Source organism: Mesoplodon mirus, assembly GCF_964341445.2.
Source record: "Mesoplodon mirus genome assembly, chromosome: 7".
NCBI classification, from domain to species: domain Eukaryota; kingdom Metazoa; phylum Chordata; class Mammalia; order Artiodactyla; family Ziphiidae; genus Mesoplodon; species Mesoplodon mirus.
Genome location: NC_138983.1, coordinates 82,162,461 through 82,177,600, shown reverse-complemented (window position 1 = coordinate 82,177,600; position 15,140 = coordinate 82,162,461). Strand labels below are relative to the sequence as shown.

The window sequence follows — 15,140 nt, the reverse complement described above, 5'->3', positions numbered from 1 at the left end:
TGTTTTGTGGTGTGAGCTCAATTGTGTTTAAACTTTTTAAAAAGATTGTAAGCATAGAGAAAAGACTGGAAGGATGTGAACCACCGTGTTCTCGGTGCCTGCCTCTGGGGGACGGGAGTCTAAGTGATTTTAATGTCTTCTTTGTGTTTTTCTCTAGTTCTCATTTTCTGCATTATTACAAAAAACATGTTATTTTAAAAATGAATAGAACAAACAACAATTATTACAAAACCTCCCCTGAACTTTAACACTTGCAGTAAATGGACAGTTGTCACTTGCCAACTGACCTTTCTGGTTTGTGTTGGGCCATTTCTGCTGTCTTGCCACTCGGGACAACCAAAAGGATACTTGCATGGGATCAGAGAACTATCAAGTGGCCAATTCCTGGCCAATTTCCCCCGAGTTCCCTCTTGCCTCTGTGTTGCCTGACGCCCTACCCCAAAACTGGGCATCTATTCTGGGTCTGCTGTCAGGGTCTGGTGACCCTCCACTCACTAGCTGTGTGGCCTTAGGCAAGTCACTTAACCTCTCTGACCCTCAGCATCCTCCTCTTAAAATGAGGATTGCAGTGACTGTCCAGCCAGATGAAGTGATTAGCACATTGGGGCCCCCAGTGTCAGTGGCACTAGTTATTCCTTGTTATTCCTGTTATTCCTGGCTCTGACTGTCCCCCTTCTGCATTTCAGTCTGCAGACGTCGACAACCATCACGCACTCATTGAATATAATGAGGCCGAAAGCAGCTTTGTTCTCCACGACTTCAATTCCTGCAACGGCACGTTCGTCAATGAGTGCCACATTCAGAACGTGGCTGTGAAGCTCCTACCCGGAGACATCCTGAGGTTTGGGTCCGGAGGGCTGACCTACGAACTGGTCATCGAAAACCCAGCCTCGGTGAGTCCAGGCCCCTGCGGGGGTGGGGTGGGGTGGGGTGCAGAGGTGCCGTGTTGTGTCACCTTCCGTGCAGCCTAGGGCTCGGGTACGGCCACAGGTGGAGTTCGTCTGGAGCGCGTCACTCTTCCTTTCGCGATTCTGCGAAGTTCAGCCCCATCGCGTGGGTGCCCGGGGAGAGCGAGTCCTCGCGCCCTCTTCTGGGCATTTCGTGGAATTACATGCAAGGGTTGCCTAGCGACCAGCCCGGAGCGAGAGCGTTTTCCTGAAAAGTGAAGCTTGGCGAGGGGAGGTGGAAAGCAAGTGTGTGCTTTTGAAGATGCAGAGATGGATGCTTCCTTTTTAGACAGATCAGTGCTCTGCAACTTCCTAGCTTTGCGACCTCGGCCAGGGTTCTCTGCGTGCCTGGGTCTGGGTCTTCTCAGCGGTGCAGGGCGTTGAGAGAGTATCTATGTATAAAAAGTCAAAGTCTCTGGCCGGAGTAGACACTCAAGGCCTGCCAGCTGTTATCACACCGGATCAGAAATGTTCCCGGGATCAGGACCTAAAGTATGGCCCCAGGTTAAGCGGAACGTAACGCAAAATTCGCCCAGCAAAGCTCAGTCACCAGAAGTATCTGGTTCAGTAGGGAGGCAGGATGGGGGCTGGTTAGCAACACAGTCCTGGGTCAGAACCCCAGCTCTGCCACTGGCCTACTCGGTGCACTCTTGCACAAGCCATTGGACCCCTCGGAACCTCGGTTTCCTCATCTACAAAATGGGGCCAACGACAGCAATGACCTTGCAGGCTTATCTCGAGGGCTAAATGAGATGGTTCTAATTGTAAATCTCCCAGAATAATGCCCATTCGTGGTAAGCACACAATACCTGTCGTGTGTGTCCCAGAGAGACGGCGTGTTAACCTCACTCCCCAGCACCAAGAACGCTGCATGGACTGAGACTTCTGAGGCTTAAAGTCCTTTCTGGGACGAGGCTGGTTATAAATAAATAAAGTTTAGAGAATCTAGACAGAATCCTGTGGTGTCGGTCCCCTAGGCAGCCCTAAATACTCACTCAGAGAAGATCAGCACCGTCCCTCCGGCTGCAGGGCCCATGACACCGCATACACCACGTTTGGCTTTGAAAATCTGGGGCAGTTTTCTCCTGCTGCTTCTCAGCCCCCTTTTCCTCCTTGGACCAACATTAAAGTGTGCTCACTTGTGGGATGCACTGGGATCCACTGGCCGCCCTGAGGAGGGGCTCCTGACCCAGAAGGTGTTGACCTGATCAGGGGTTCTCAACATGGGTTCTAAGGATCCCCCTCGTCAGAAGCACGTGGGGAGCAGACCCACAGTGCAGATCTGGGCTTCACCCAAGGCCTGAGGACTCATACTTAGGATTCCCAGATGAAATACAGGACACCCAGTTAAATCTGAATTTCAGAGAAGCAACAAATAATTGTTATGTACAGGTGTGGCCCAACTATTGCAAGGAACCACTTATGCTAAAAAAATTATTTGGTGTTTATCTGAAATTCAGATTTAACGGACACCCTATAGTTTATTATATATTGATTTATTCATTTCTTTATTTATGCGAAATCTGGCAACCATACACATCCTCCCTGGGAGTAGGGCCTGGGAATTTAGAATCATTTGTATGGAACACTTACAGAATTTTTTAGGGATCAAAGAAAAGGGGATTTCACACTCCCAAGCCTGAAAATCCAAGTTCATGAAGTTTGATTCAATGTGCCCCAACATGTCTGATTCCAAGAATTTTTCAGGAATGTTCAGTAAAATTACAGGTTCTCAGGCCCCCTCCCTGGGAAATTCTGACTTTGTGGCTTGCCCGTGGGGAGAAGAAGAGGGGGAGCAGCAAACAATATCTGCATTTTTTTCTTCTTTTTTCCTACAAAGATATTTATTGAAATATTATTTATAGGGGCATAAAATTTGAAAACTATTTCCATCCAAAGGGGGCATTGTTTAATATATTATATTGTTTAATATATTATAAGGAGTTTAATATACTATAAGGAGTTCATTTATATATGGAATACTCTTCTGCCTTTTTAAAATACAGCTTTCTTGAGATATAATTGACATGCCATAAACGTCACATGTTTAAAGTCTGTAAGTGGATGGGCTTTGACATATGGGTACACCTGTGAAACCATAGCCACAATCAAGACAGTGAACAGCTCCTTCATCCTCCAAAGTTTCCTCCGGATCACAGCAAGTGTTTGTTTGCTTGCTTGCTCTTAACAGCTTCACTGAAGTACAATTTACATAACAGTAACTTCACCCATTTTAAGTGTCCAATTCAATCAATTTGAATATATTGATGGAGTTGTGCAGCCATCACCACAACCTGCTCTCAGAACATTTTTCTCCATTTCTATCACCCCAAACCTCGGAGAAACCTTGGAGGTATTTCATTTTGGGGTTTGTTTTTAACTTTTAATTTTCAAAATTATGGTAAAATACACATAAAATTTACCATCTTAACCATGTTTAAGTGCACAGTTCACAGTGGCATTAAATCTATTCACACTGTTGTGCAGCCATCACCCCCATCCATCTTCAGAACTTTGTTCATCTTCCCAAACTGAAACTCTATGCCCATCACATCAAACCCCCTGCTTCCTTCCTCCCCTCCCACCATGCTTTCTGTGTCTGTGAATTGGACTATTCTAGGTTCCTCATATAAATGGAACCTTACATTGTTTGTCCTTTTGTGACCATCTTATTTCACTTAGTATGATATCCTCATGGTTCATTCCAGTTGAATATTTCATTGTATGGATTCACCACATTTTGTTTACCTGTTCATCCATCCATGGCCACTTGGGTTGCTTCCACCTTTTGGCCATTTTGAGTAAGTTTGTTATGAACACGGGTGTACAACTATGGAATGGGGACTTTATTTTACAAGGTGCTTCTTATATAATTGTGGGGAAAAGTGATGACGACCTCTAACCTTGAGTAGATAAGACGGAAGAAGATGCTTTGTAAGAAGAGAAACCAGGAGAGCAGCAGGAGGAATCACTGACGTGAACAGCACTGTGCTAAGCAATGCACCTGCTCTCCCTTATTTCACGCTCACAGCAACCTATGAGATGGGTTCTCCCATGATCCCCATTTGACAGACAAGGAATCCGAAACTCAGAGAGGTTAAGTAATTTCCCCAGGGCCACACAGCTTGTCAGTGCAAATTAAACACTATCCCCACTTGTGGAAAAAGGAGGGGAGAAAACCATTTAGTCTGATGCTAGCTGGAGCAGTAGCCTTGACTGGTTTTCACACCGAGGAAAGCATACTCTCACGGTCACTCGAATATGCACGGATTTTTTCAATTCTTATTCCTACACGCACTTGCACCTTGCTTCATTCCTCGGTTGACTACAGGCAGCTGCACAAGTGTTCCCCCGGCCTGTGCCCAGGGCACTTTGCAGGACTCTCCACAGCCCCATCTTCTCAAAAGTGCTCTCTGCCGGGGCGTCCCCAGCTTGAGAAGCTTCCATCCATGATGCTCTTATTCATGGAGGGGTCCTTTGCAGCGTCCGTGTGAGGGCAGCCTGTGGACTGACTGACACCTTCCTACAACTTCCACTTCCTGATGACCCCAACCTGCTGGCTATTTAAAAGAAGAGAAAGGAAGAGGGGAAAAGGGAGAGGTATTGAAGAGCATCTCTCATCAAATATTTTGAAGCCCAGTTTTTCTAAAAAATTCGTGGCTGTCTTGCTTCCGGCATATTCTTGTTTCCAATTGATTTTGGGGTCCCTGGTGAGGGCGCTGTGTTTCCTCCTTGGATGGAGTTTCCACGGAGGACTGCACTGTTATCATACAGATTAAGTATGATGAGAACTGTTCTTCTCCCGACAAAGAGTTCCCAAATGAAAGCATTTAGTTCAGGTTTTGTGGTGACCCTAACCAATAGAGGAGGGTGTGACAGCATTTTACTGGGGGAGGGGGGTGAGGTGCGGGGCGCTTAGGAATCCAGATGTGTGTGCAGATGTCACAGTGGTTAGAGCACGTGCCCTGAGGTCAGACTGACTCCAGCGCTGTCCCAGCCCTGCTCTTGACCGGCTTTTATACTGGACGTGCACAAATCATCTACCTCTCAGGGCCTCGGTCCCCACTCCTGTAACAATAGTTCCTACCACCTTGAGTGACTGTGGTATTAAGTGGGCAAAGTGCGTAAATTGCTTAGTCCAGCGTCTGGCACCTAATAAGCACATGATAACCCTCAGCTTTAGAGTCAAGCAAACCAGCATGGAGCAGCCAAGATGCCTCCTTTGTAAATGTCCTTTTGGACAGGGAAGCCTCCCAAGACCTGCCCCCGCTTGCAGATAAATATATTTGCAGATAAATTACCCATAGAATAACATACAAGATGGAAAAATATAAAGAAAAACTCTTGTTTGACAAAGTGCATTGGCAGCCAGGTTGTGCCCAGGACCATCCTTTTTTTTTTTTTTTTTTGCGGTCGCGTGCCTCTCACTGTTGTGGCCTCTCCCGTTGCAGAGCACAGGCTCCGGACGTGCAGGCTCAGCGGCCATGGCTCACTGGCCCAGCCGCTCCGCGGCATGTGGAATCTTCCCGGACCGGGGCACAAACCCGTGTCCCCTGCATCGGCAGGTGGACTCTCAACCACTGTGCCACCAAGGAAGCCCCCAGGACCATACTTTGTAAATTATAGCTCTCTCATCAAAGTATTACCTAGGGCTGCCATATTGCACAACTCCAGGTTCACCATTCACAACGTAGTCCACGTGGATGGCGCCCACTGAAGCTGTGCAGGACATAACCCGCAGGGCCATCTTCAATGCCCTGAAGCAACCGTTGATTAATCCCATAGAGTCTTGGCACCAGGCGTGGGAAATTGAGGTCCCAGAGTCAGGTGTGCCGCCGTGTTGTGGGTTTTGTTTGTTGTTGCCTTTACTCATGCTTTCTGAGCTCTGGGAAAAGGGGTGTGGAAACAAGCTGTGCTAGTCACAGGGGCGCCGTTCTTACAAGGCAGCTGAGTAAGGAAACCCACGTCACCCATATGTATCCATCATGTCTTTCTCTATTCTGAAATACGGCAAAACGGATGGAAATGGCCAGAATGAAAAAGGAAGCCAGGCGCCACAAATGACGTGCCGAGTTGTTCCATGAGGGGGTTGACAGCTCCTTATCGGCAGCCCCCATCCCCATGACTGCCTGTGTCTGGCCTTCCCTGTAGCCTGCTCTGCCCTGTTCCCAGTCCAGCCAGACTCTCCCCCGTGGCTCCTGGATACTGTCTTCTGTCCCTGCAATGTCATGACGTCCTGTCTTGCGAGAAGAGCGCCCTCTGTCGGCCAATATTCCTTGCTGCTTTAATGGGGAAGCTCTGCAGAACACAATCGAGAAAGCAAGGGCTTTGGAGTTGGATGGACCCAAGTTGAAATGCCAGCTGCAACTGGCTTTACCTTTCTGAGCTTCAATTTCCAATTTCTGCCAAGGAGCTACTCATTAATCCCAGGTCCCCTTTCCCCCTTCAGTTGTTTTTATAGAGGTCCCTGGGACCACCCCTATCATGGCATAAACTGAGGCTCAGAGAGTTTCAGTGACTTCCCCAAGGTTAGGCATCAGTCATATAGATCCAGAGACAGGATTAAAAGCCGGCTCTCCTGAGTCCCTTGGAGCCTTTCCCTAATAGCACGAAGCATCGTGGGGCCGTGAGAGCCCAGGCAGGTCCTTCACTGCCCAGCGGTTAAGGAAGGTCTTGCAATTCCCAGTCCAACCTGCAGTTTCACACGCTGACAGGGGATGATTCATTATGTGGGTAAAAACGAAAGCCACTGATAATAGAAGAAAATGCATTTTCAGTTATCTGGCTTCCTTGCTTGTTTGGCTCCACTAACTTATTTTTTGGCTGCACCAATGCAGGATCTTAGTTCCTTAACCGGGGATCAAACCTGCACCCCGTGCTTTGGAAGCGTGGAGTCTTAACCACTGGAGGGCCAGGGAAGTCCCTGGCCCCACTAACTTTTTTTCTTTAATTATTTTATTTATTTTATTTATTTATTTTTGGCTGCGTTGGGTCTTCGTTGATGCGCGCGGGCTTTCTTTAGTTGCGGCGAGCGGGGGCTAACCTTCGTTGCAGTGCGCGGGTTTCACATTGCGGAGGCCTCTCTTGTTGCGGAGCATGGGCTCTAGGTGCATGCGCTTCAGTAGTTGTGGCATGCGGGCTCAGTTGTTGTGGCTCGCGGGCTCTAGAGCACAGGCTCAGTAGTTGTGGCCCATGGGCTTAGTTGCTCCGCGGCATGTGGGATCTTCCTGGACCAGGGCTCGAATCCCTGTCCCCTGCATTGGCAGGTGGATTCTTAACCACTGTGCGCCCAGGGAAGTCCACCCACTAACTGTTTACCAGGGATATTGCTGCCGTTCCTGGACAAATTCAGTTGCCCCCTTTCTTTTTCTTTTTTGACGATGGTGATCACACCTGATGGCTAATATTTTATGCTCATTTATTATGGACCAGGAAGTGTTCCCAGCATTTCACGTGCACTATCTCACGCACTTCTCACAGACTAAGAAATGGCTGTTAGTATCCCTGTGTCTTACAGACAAGGCACAGAAATGACACACTCGTCAGGGTCCCAGAGAAGGAGCAGAGCCGGGAGCCGGACCAGAGTCTGTGTGACGCCGGATCCCAAGGTCTTAACCCGAGGTCGGCACGTTATGGCCCAGGGCCAATTGCGGGCCATCCCCTGTCTTTGTAAAGTTTCCTGGGAACACAGCCATCCCATTCATTTCAGTATTGCCTGTGTTGTCGGCTACAAGGGCAGAGTAAGCTGGGCAGATCCTATGGCCCACAGGGCTGGAAATGCTTACTGTCTGGCTCTACAGAAAACGTTGACCAGCCTCTGCTTGTAACATTATGCAGTACTGCCTCTTTAATTTGACTTGGTTTCTGAAAGAAGAACTTAAAATAGACGGGGGAGCTGGGGAGAAAGAACTCACTCAGATTGAGCCTTACTGTGTGCCAGGAAATGTGCTGGTTAATTGCTTAAGTTTACTGAGGAATAAGAAAAAACAGACAAGCTGGAAAACTAAATTTTGAACAGACTTTTCAATACCTCTTTAAAAGAGAGCTGGAAATATGTGGTTCTAAATATACATACACATATATATGCATTTGCAAATATAGTAATAATATAATTACATTGACATGGATCTGATAAATATACTAGACATTAACATATTATATATACAACGGATGCATATTACAAATTTTGCCTGTTTCTTCAACTGGAAAGTTTTCTTTTAAAACTGTGGACTGTTGGGAATTCCCTGGTGGTCCAGTGGTTAGGACTCAGTGCTCTCACTGCTGAGGGCGTGGGTTCAATTCCTGGTCAGGTAACTAAGATCCCACAAGTGCACGGCGAGGCCAAAAAACGAAATAAATGAAACTATGGAATGTCTTCCCTGAGTCACTTTTGAAGCAGAAATTTGGGGTTTGTAGTCTGAAGCCTGCTGTAGCTAGAGAACTATTTATCTATCAAAGTTTCTCTAAGCAGTGTTTTACTACTTGTCTTATGATTGGTTCCTTGGTCTTAAATCATTCTTCTCTGGAGATGCTGCTTTACTTTTATAAGTTGAAAGGTAAATTTGGTGCATGATGACAGTCTGGTGGGTTTTATTTGAGCATGTCATAACCTTTAAAACAACTTTCACTCTGAGTACATAGTGATGCTTATGCTAAAGTCTCAATAAGCATACTGTCCAGGAAATTTGATTGTTTGCAAGTGTCAGAAAACCAACTAAAACTAGCCTAGGCAAAAAAAAAAAAAAAAGCTCATGGAACTGAAAAGGCCAAAAGCTGCAGCTTAGGCCCAGCTGGATCCAGGCGCCCAAATCATGGTCAGGAATCTGACTCTTTCTTCCCTGTTAGCTTCCCAATCTCAGACAGACTCTTGCCTCACCTGTAGGAAAGTGGCCAGCAGCAGCCCCAGCACCCTACAAAGTAGCAGTTCCAGGGAAAGAGCCAGCATCTTCATTGGCAGTGGCTTGGATCACGTGGCTTCCCCTGAACCAATCCCTGAGGCCAGGGGCAAGGAATGCTCTGATTGGCCAGACCTGGGTTATGGTCTCACCCCTGGGGTGGAAGGGTCAGAGTTCTATGGACTCAGGGTTGTCAGGGAAAGGGTGTCTTCCCTGCAAAAAAATTAAAGTGCCCATCCAGAAGATGGAAGAAATGGATGCGGCGGAGACAAAAACAAAGAAGATGTCCATGACATTAGGAAGCATTCCTATTGCCTAAGTGGAGCCTTCCGAACGGGATTTGCCACTAGGGATGTGGGGGGAGGGAAATGACGAATAATCCACTTTTCCATTGGAAAAGTCCCAGGCCAGTCTCCAAGGAAGCAGAGTTGCTCATTTCTCTCCTGTGGTGAACAGGTGTGATGAGAAGCTCAGAGTCAGGGCCTTAGTTGTCCATCCCCAAGAAGGGTGGCGTTTCCACGTTCCTGGGACCTCTGAATAGGGCCCGTTGTTGAGGAGGATGTGGCTTTACTGTACCGGGGGTTGAGAAGCCGGCAACTGAGTGAATGACCAGAGAGCATGGGGCCCTTCAGAACAAAGCCTCTTTCTGGTCAAGCTTTGTCATCTACCTGACCTCGTAGGATTTCCTCTACCTTGTGCTTTTACAGGTCCCGTGGGGACCTACTGATGTGATGAGAAATCCTGAGGCTGGGTGTTTTATATCAAAGGCGATTTCCCAAGATCAGTGAAGTGGAGGGCACGGGGCAGCAGGCAGCCTCAGGCTCGGCCTCCGCAGCAAAAACTCACACACAAGGACCCCTGACGCTGTGTTGTCACCAGATGTCTACAGGCAATGCAGATGACATCGGGGGAGGTGGAGACGGGAGCGCGGGCTGAACCCTTAGCATCCTGCTGAGACAGAACCCGGACCCGGCCAGGAACCGGGCCGCTTCCTGCTTCCTCTGGCAGACCACACCCTTTGTTACCAAACCAGAACCACGTTGCTCCTTCTCTGAACTTAGTTGATGATCATTCATTCATTCATTCATTCATTCCATCTCTCAATCTGGCAAGACCGAATTGAAGCAGGCCAAGTCTAGGGGTAGCAAAAGCTATTTGCAAAAATCCGGCTGTTTTCTCATTAGATTCTATTTCACATTTTATGGACTGACCAGGAAGCTGATTAGAACTTAAAAGGAAAGGAAAAACCGTAAGGTTGAAGATTTACAAGAAAATGGGAAAATTAGATGGGCCAGATCTCCTTTAACACAGCTGGGAAAAACCCAAACGAATGGCTTTTCTGAACAGCTCAAAGGGACTTAATTCTTTTAAGTTCCAAAACCTAAAAATAATGTATAACTTGGCGGTTCTGTGTTCTAAATGTATAATCCTGATTTCTCACACTGAAACCCCGTACATAATTTACCCTTTTCTTGGGGACATAGAATTATTACCCGTCTCTGAGTTACGGTGACACCCCGGGAGCTGTTGAGATAAAGGCCTTTTGTCCTGGCACCAAGAAGCCCCCTCTCCTGGCTTCTGAGATCTACTGGCCATGTTTTCTAGTCTCCATTCTGTCTTTCCAGGTCCATGGCTCCTCCATGCTGGGGTCAGTGTGCTTCCTCGCCACCATCACCCCTACCCCCCAGGCCCTTCCAGACTGTGGGAATTAAGCTCCACATCTATGTATGTTAAATTCTTCTGTAAGGAAGACGATCTCTTCTCCCTCCTTTATGTACTTACTCGCTAATGTATCTAGGTCAGTATGGACTCATGCATACTGATTTTACAGTTTGAGTTTATAATCCAATACTCATTAAGTATTTCTTCGCTCAAATTCTTCCAGCCTTGGCCACTGGGAGCTCTTTCAGATTGCTTACTGTGTCCTTGAGCATCTCCCCACCTTTTCGTTTTGGGCACTTCCTTACTCTCTGCTGTTACAAGATGCGCCAGGCTTAGCATGTATTTTCCCCATCCCAGCCCCAGAATCAAAGTGCTTTTTATTTACACTCCGTTTGCCAACCGTTCAGCTCAGTCAGTGAACACCTACCATAGCAGGCACTCTGCTGGGTGCCAGCACAGCCAGCAATTGGCTGGTAAATATTTAATGACCAGCTCTCTGGAAAAAGTAAAGTACATGGATGCATAGCATAAGGTTTACTGATATAAAGAATGTGTAGCACAGTCTATCCATGTAACAAGAAATACAGTACTCTTTCTTGTAAATTCTATATAGCCAGCTAAGTCTCACAGAATGCTTTCATTGACTTTAGCTGAACTCTTGTATCCATAGCCAATTTCTCATTGCAGTTGACGAATGAGAGAGTTCCCAACCTGAGCACTCGTGGGTATTTTTGGATATTTTGGATTTATGAATAATACAAGTGAAAAAAGAAAGACGTTAGAACTCCACATGTTCATCAGTGACATGAGTGAGTTTGTTGCTGCATCAGATAATAATTTTCAAATACTGGAAGAACGTTTCCCCAATTTTTTGCTCTATTCATAACATAATGGCTAAGACACAACATGCTTTTGTATAAGCTGCATTGTTACCATTTTCTCCATTACTGTCTTAAGTCTAGGCAATCAACAAAACAAACAAACAAACAAAATCAAGCTCTACATGAACCACCATTATTAAACCTATTTATAAAAGTTTTTAAAAATCAAGCCCTCATTTATAACATTTCCTGATTTCTATGTTGTAATACGCACTCCACGGTCAATTTCCAGCTCCCAGTGACACATCCCTGAATACAGAGAAGGAAAGAGAGGTGTGGTAACACATTACTATGTAGCATTTCCAACAGAAACATATAGTAGAGTGAAATAAACTCAAGAGCATAGGTAATAATAAAATAGAGTAAAATAATTAAGAAGAGGTGAGTTTTAAGTTTGTATCACCTTTTTTTCTGATATAATTTAATGGTAAATTTATGTAAGTTAATTCTTATTAATGGCTGTGTTTATCAACCAGTTCGCAAAATTCCTGGACATTTAACAATCGGTTCTCGTGAGCGGGTACCAGCTGGGCCCAGGACTCCTCTGGTACAGCAGTAAACATACCACAGGTCTTCCCGGATGGAGGCTGGGGTCCTCTGAGCTGCTTCCAGGGCGTGGCATGTACCAGATGAATAACACTTCCATAAGACAGTTGTCAGTGTTCCTAGAAAATCCCATTTCTAAGTAGCCCATGCGATGTCTTGTGGTTTTTCACACAATCTAATGGTCATTTCCTTTTTTTAACTCGGAATATATCCTATCATTCACTAACCAATCATCTAAGATCCGTTTGTGAGTATGGAAAGCAGGTAATAAATCATGACTTCGAGTAACCTAGAAGTCCTAAGAGCACAGGTATTGGAGTCAAATTGTGTCACCACTTCCTGGCCGTGAGACGTTGGGCAAGTCATTTAACCTCTCTGAGCTTCAGTTTCTTAATCCACACAATGAGGGGTAAAATGCCTCCTGCAAGATTATTCTGGAGATCAGATGAGATGACGTGCATTAAGTGCCCAGCACAGTCTGTGGCACATCTGTGGCTTCTCTACACAGTGGCTCATAGCCGTTGTATTGTCCACAATTACTTACAAATGGCAGAGCACATAACAAGCTCTCCAAGGGCAAGGTCTAAGTTTCCACCTTCTCTGCAGGCTCCAGGGCTTCCTGGCAGAATTCATGTGTACTGTAGGCACTCGATGTGCAAACTACTTCCAATTTTTTTTAGGGTCTCCCGTTCAACTTATACTCTTTACAGGGTTAGAAGCAGATATTGGGGAAATAACACAAAGAACAAATAGATAATTTGAAAAAAAATGGATAGTGTTTTCTTGAGTAAATCATTGATCTGTGTTTATTAAAGCTAATATAAATTCAGCCGTGGATGTGGTCATGGTTAATCCAGGTGGTTGACAACCTGCTTTTTTTTTTTTTTTCGGTACACGGGCCTCTCACTGTTGTGGCCTCTCCCGTTGCGGAGCACAGGCTCCAGACGCGCAGGTTCAGTGGCCATGTCTCACGGGCCTAGCCGCTCTGTGGCATGTGGGATCTTCCCGGACCGGGGCACGAACCCGTGTTCCCTACATCGGCAGGCGGACTCTCAACCACTGCACCACCAGGGAAGCCCCAACCTGCTATTTTAAAGGTAGTATGGAAAAGAAATCAGGAGTATCACATATGCTACCTCAAAAACAAAACAAAAAACCCAACCATGGCAACATACCATATGGTCAGAGAACAGACACAAAGAAAGAGAAAAGGCATTAGCGTGTATTTTTAAACTAAAGTTTCTAAAAACAGACTTGAAGACTTCCCTGGTGACACAGTGGATAAGAATCCACCTGCCAGTGCAGGGGACACAGGTTCGAGCCCTGGTCTGGGAAGATCCCATATGTCGTGGAGGAACTAAGCCCATGCGCCACAACTACTGAGCCTGCGCTCTAGAGCCCACGTGCCACAACTGCTGAGCCCATGTGCCCCAGCTACTGCAGCCCATGCGCCTAGAGCCCACACTCCGAAACAAGAGAAGCCACCACAAGGAGAAGCCTGCGCACCACAACAAGAGTAGCCCCCCGCTCGCCGCAACTAAAGAAAGCCTGCACGTAGCAACGAAAACCCAACACAGACAAAAATAAATAGAATTAAATCTAAAATAAATAAATAATAAAAACAAACTTGTTGATAACTGACCTTGACCCCATGCTTCCTGTACAGCCCAGAGCTAGCTTTTAATGTGAGTCTTCTTCTTATGTTTGCTTTTCTCCCTGCCTGTATCGTTGTAGTTGCCAGCAGCAATTTCTGAGAAAACCTTGACCTTCCCTTTGATAAAGCAAGCCGGGAAACTAGAGAAAACCAACTTTAACCATCCAACTAAAGCTACCCTCAACCAACATGCTTCAGAGAAAAAAAAAAAAAAAAAACCTTTATTTTTAAATTTTTAAACCCGACGAGCTAGGAGTCTCTGCTGCGTTTATACATCTTTGGCTCCTTCCCACTAGGGGCCCTATCGTTCGGGCTCTGTGTGCTGCAAGCAACAGAAACCAGCTCTAGCCAGCCTCAGGGATGGAGCACTTCAGGGTAGCACCCCAGCCAGTGCTCAAAACCAGCTTCCTTATTTTCCCCACCATGTTCACAGCAGCATAGTTATAATAGCCATGAGGTAGAAACCACCCAAGTGCCCATGACGCTTAATGGATAAACAAAATACACTCTAAACTGTATGGTGGAATATTATTTAGCCTTAAAAATGAAGGAAGGGCTTCCCTGGTGGCGCAGTGGTTGAGAGTCCGCCTGCCGATGCAGGGGACACGGGTTCATGCCCCAGTCCGGGAGGATCCCGCATGCCGCGGAGCGGCCGGGCCCGTGAGCCATGGCCGCTGAGCCTGCGCGTCCGGAGCCTGTGCTCCACAACGAGAGAGGCCACAGCAGTGAGAGGCCCGCCTACCACACACACAAAAAAATAATAAAATAAAAGAAGGAAATTCTGACATGTTACAACATGGATGAACCTTGAGGGCATTATGCTAAGTGAAATACGCCAGTCACAAAAAGACAGGTACCATGTGATTTCACTTATTTGAGGTACTTGGTACTTAGAGTAGTCCAATTCATAGAGACAGAATGTTGGTCACCACGGGCTGGGTGGCGGAGGGAATGGGGAGTTGTTGTCTAATGGTTAATAGAGTTTACGTTTTGCAAGACGAAAAAGTTCTGGAGATCCATCTCACAGAAATGTGACTATACTTAACACCACTGAACTGTATACTTTAAAATGGCTAAGATGATAAATTTTATGTTGCAGGTTATTTACCACAATCTGAAAAATAAATAAACAGCTTCCCTCTCTCCATGTCTGGGCTCCACTCCCTCATGCTGGCTGCATTCTGAAGTCCCACCAGGTCACTCCAGATCCTGGTGTCCAGCCAAGTCTTCTTGGTTCTCCTTGGCTCTGATTGGATCACTTGCCCCACCACTGAACCAATCAGTATGTCCAGGGAGTGTGATTGGTTGATTGCTTAGCCCCACCCACAGCAATGGGCCGACAGATTGGGAGGGAGATTCCTGGAATTTCCAGAAGAGCCAGGTGGGTTGCGGCCTGTCCACTACGGCAGTGGATCACTTGAGGCATGAGATATGAGCACTCCCTTCAGCACCCTGGCAGTTAGTGGGCAGTGAGGCACATCTACCTGAGCATCCCAGCACAAAAGGGAATTCCTCCACACTACCCGTGGTCTCTCGATTTGTTTTCTCTCAGGCG

At 46.5% G+C, this 15,140-nt stretch overlaps 1 protein-coding gene across 1 annotated transcript in view; it reads left to right on the top strand.

Moving 5' to 3' along the window:
• Positions 1-15,140, top strand: part of LOC309808832 (forkhead-associated domain-containing protein 1-like) — a gene marked incomplete at both ends in the record, with an annotated part of 77,449 nt that overhangs the window by 17,064 nt on the left and 45,245 nt on the right. The window contains one exon of the mRNA XM_082629405.1: positions 687-893. Coding sequence (XP_082485531.1) covers positions 687-893 — 207 coding nt within the window. The remainder of the gene's footprint in view (positions 1-686; positions 894-15,140) is intronic.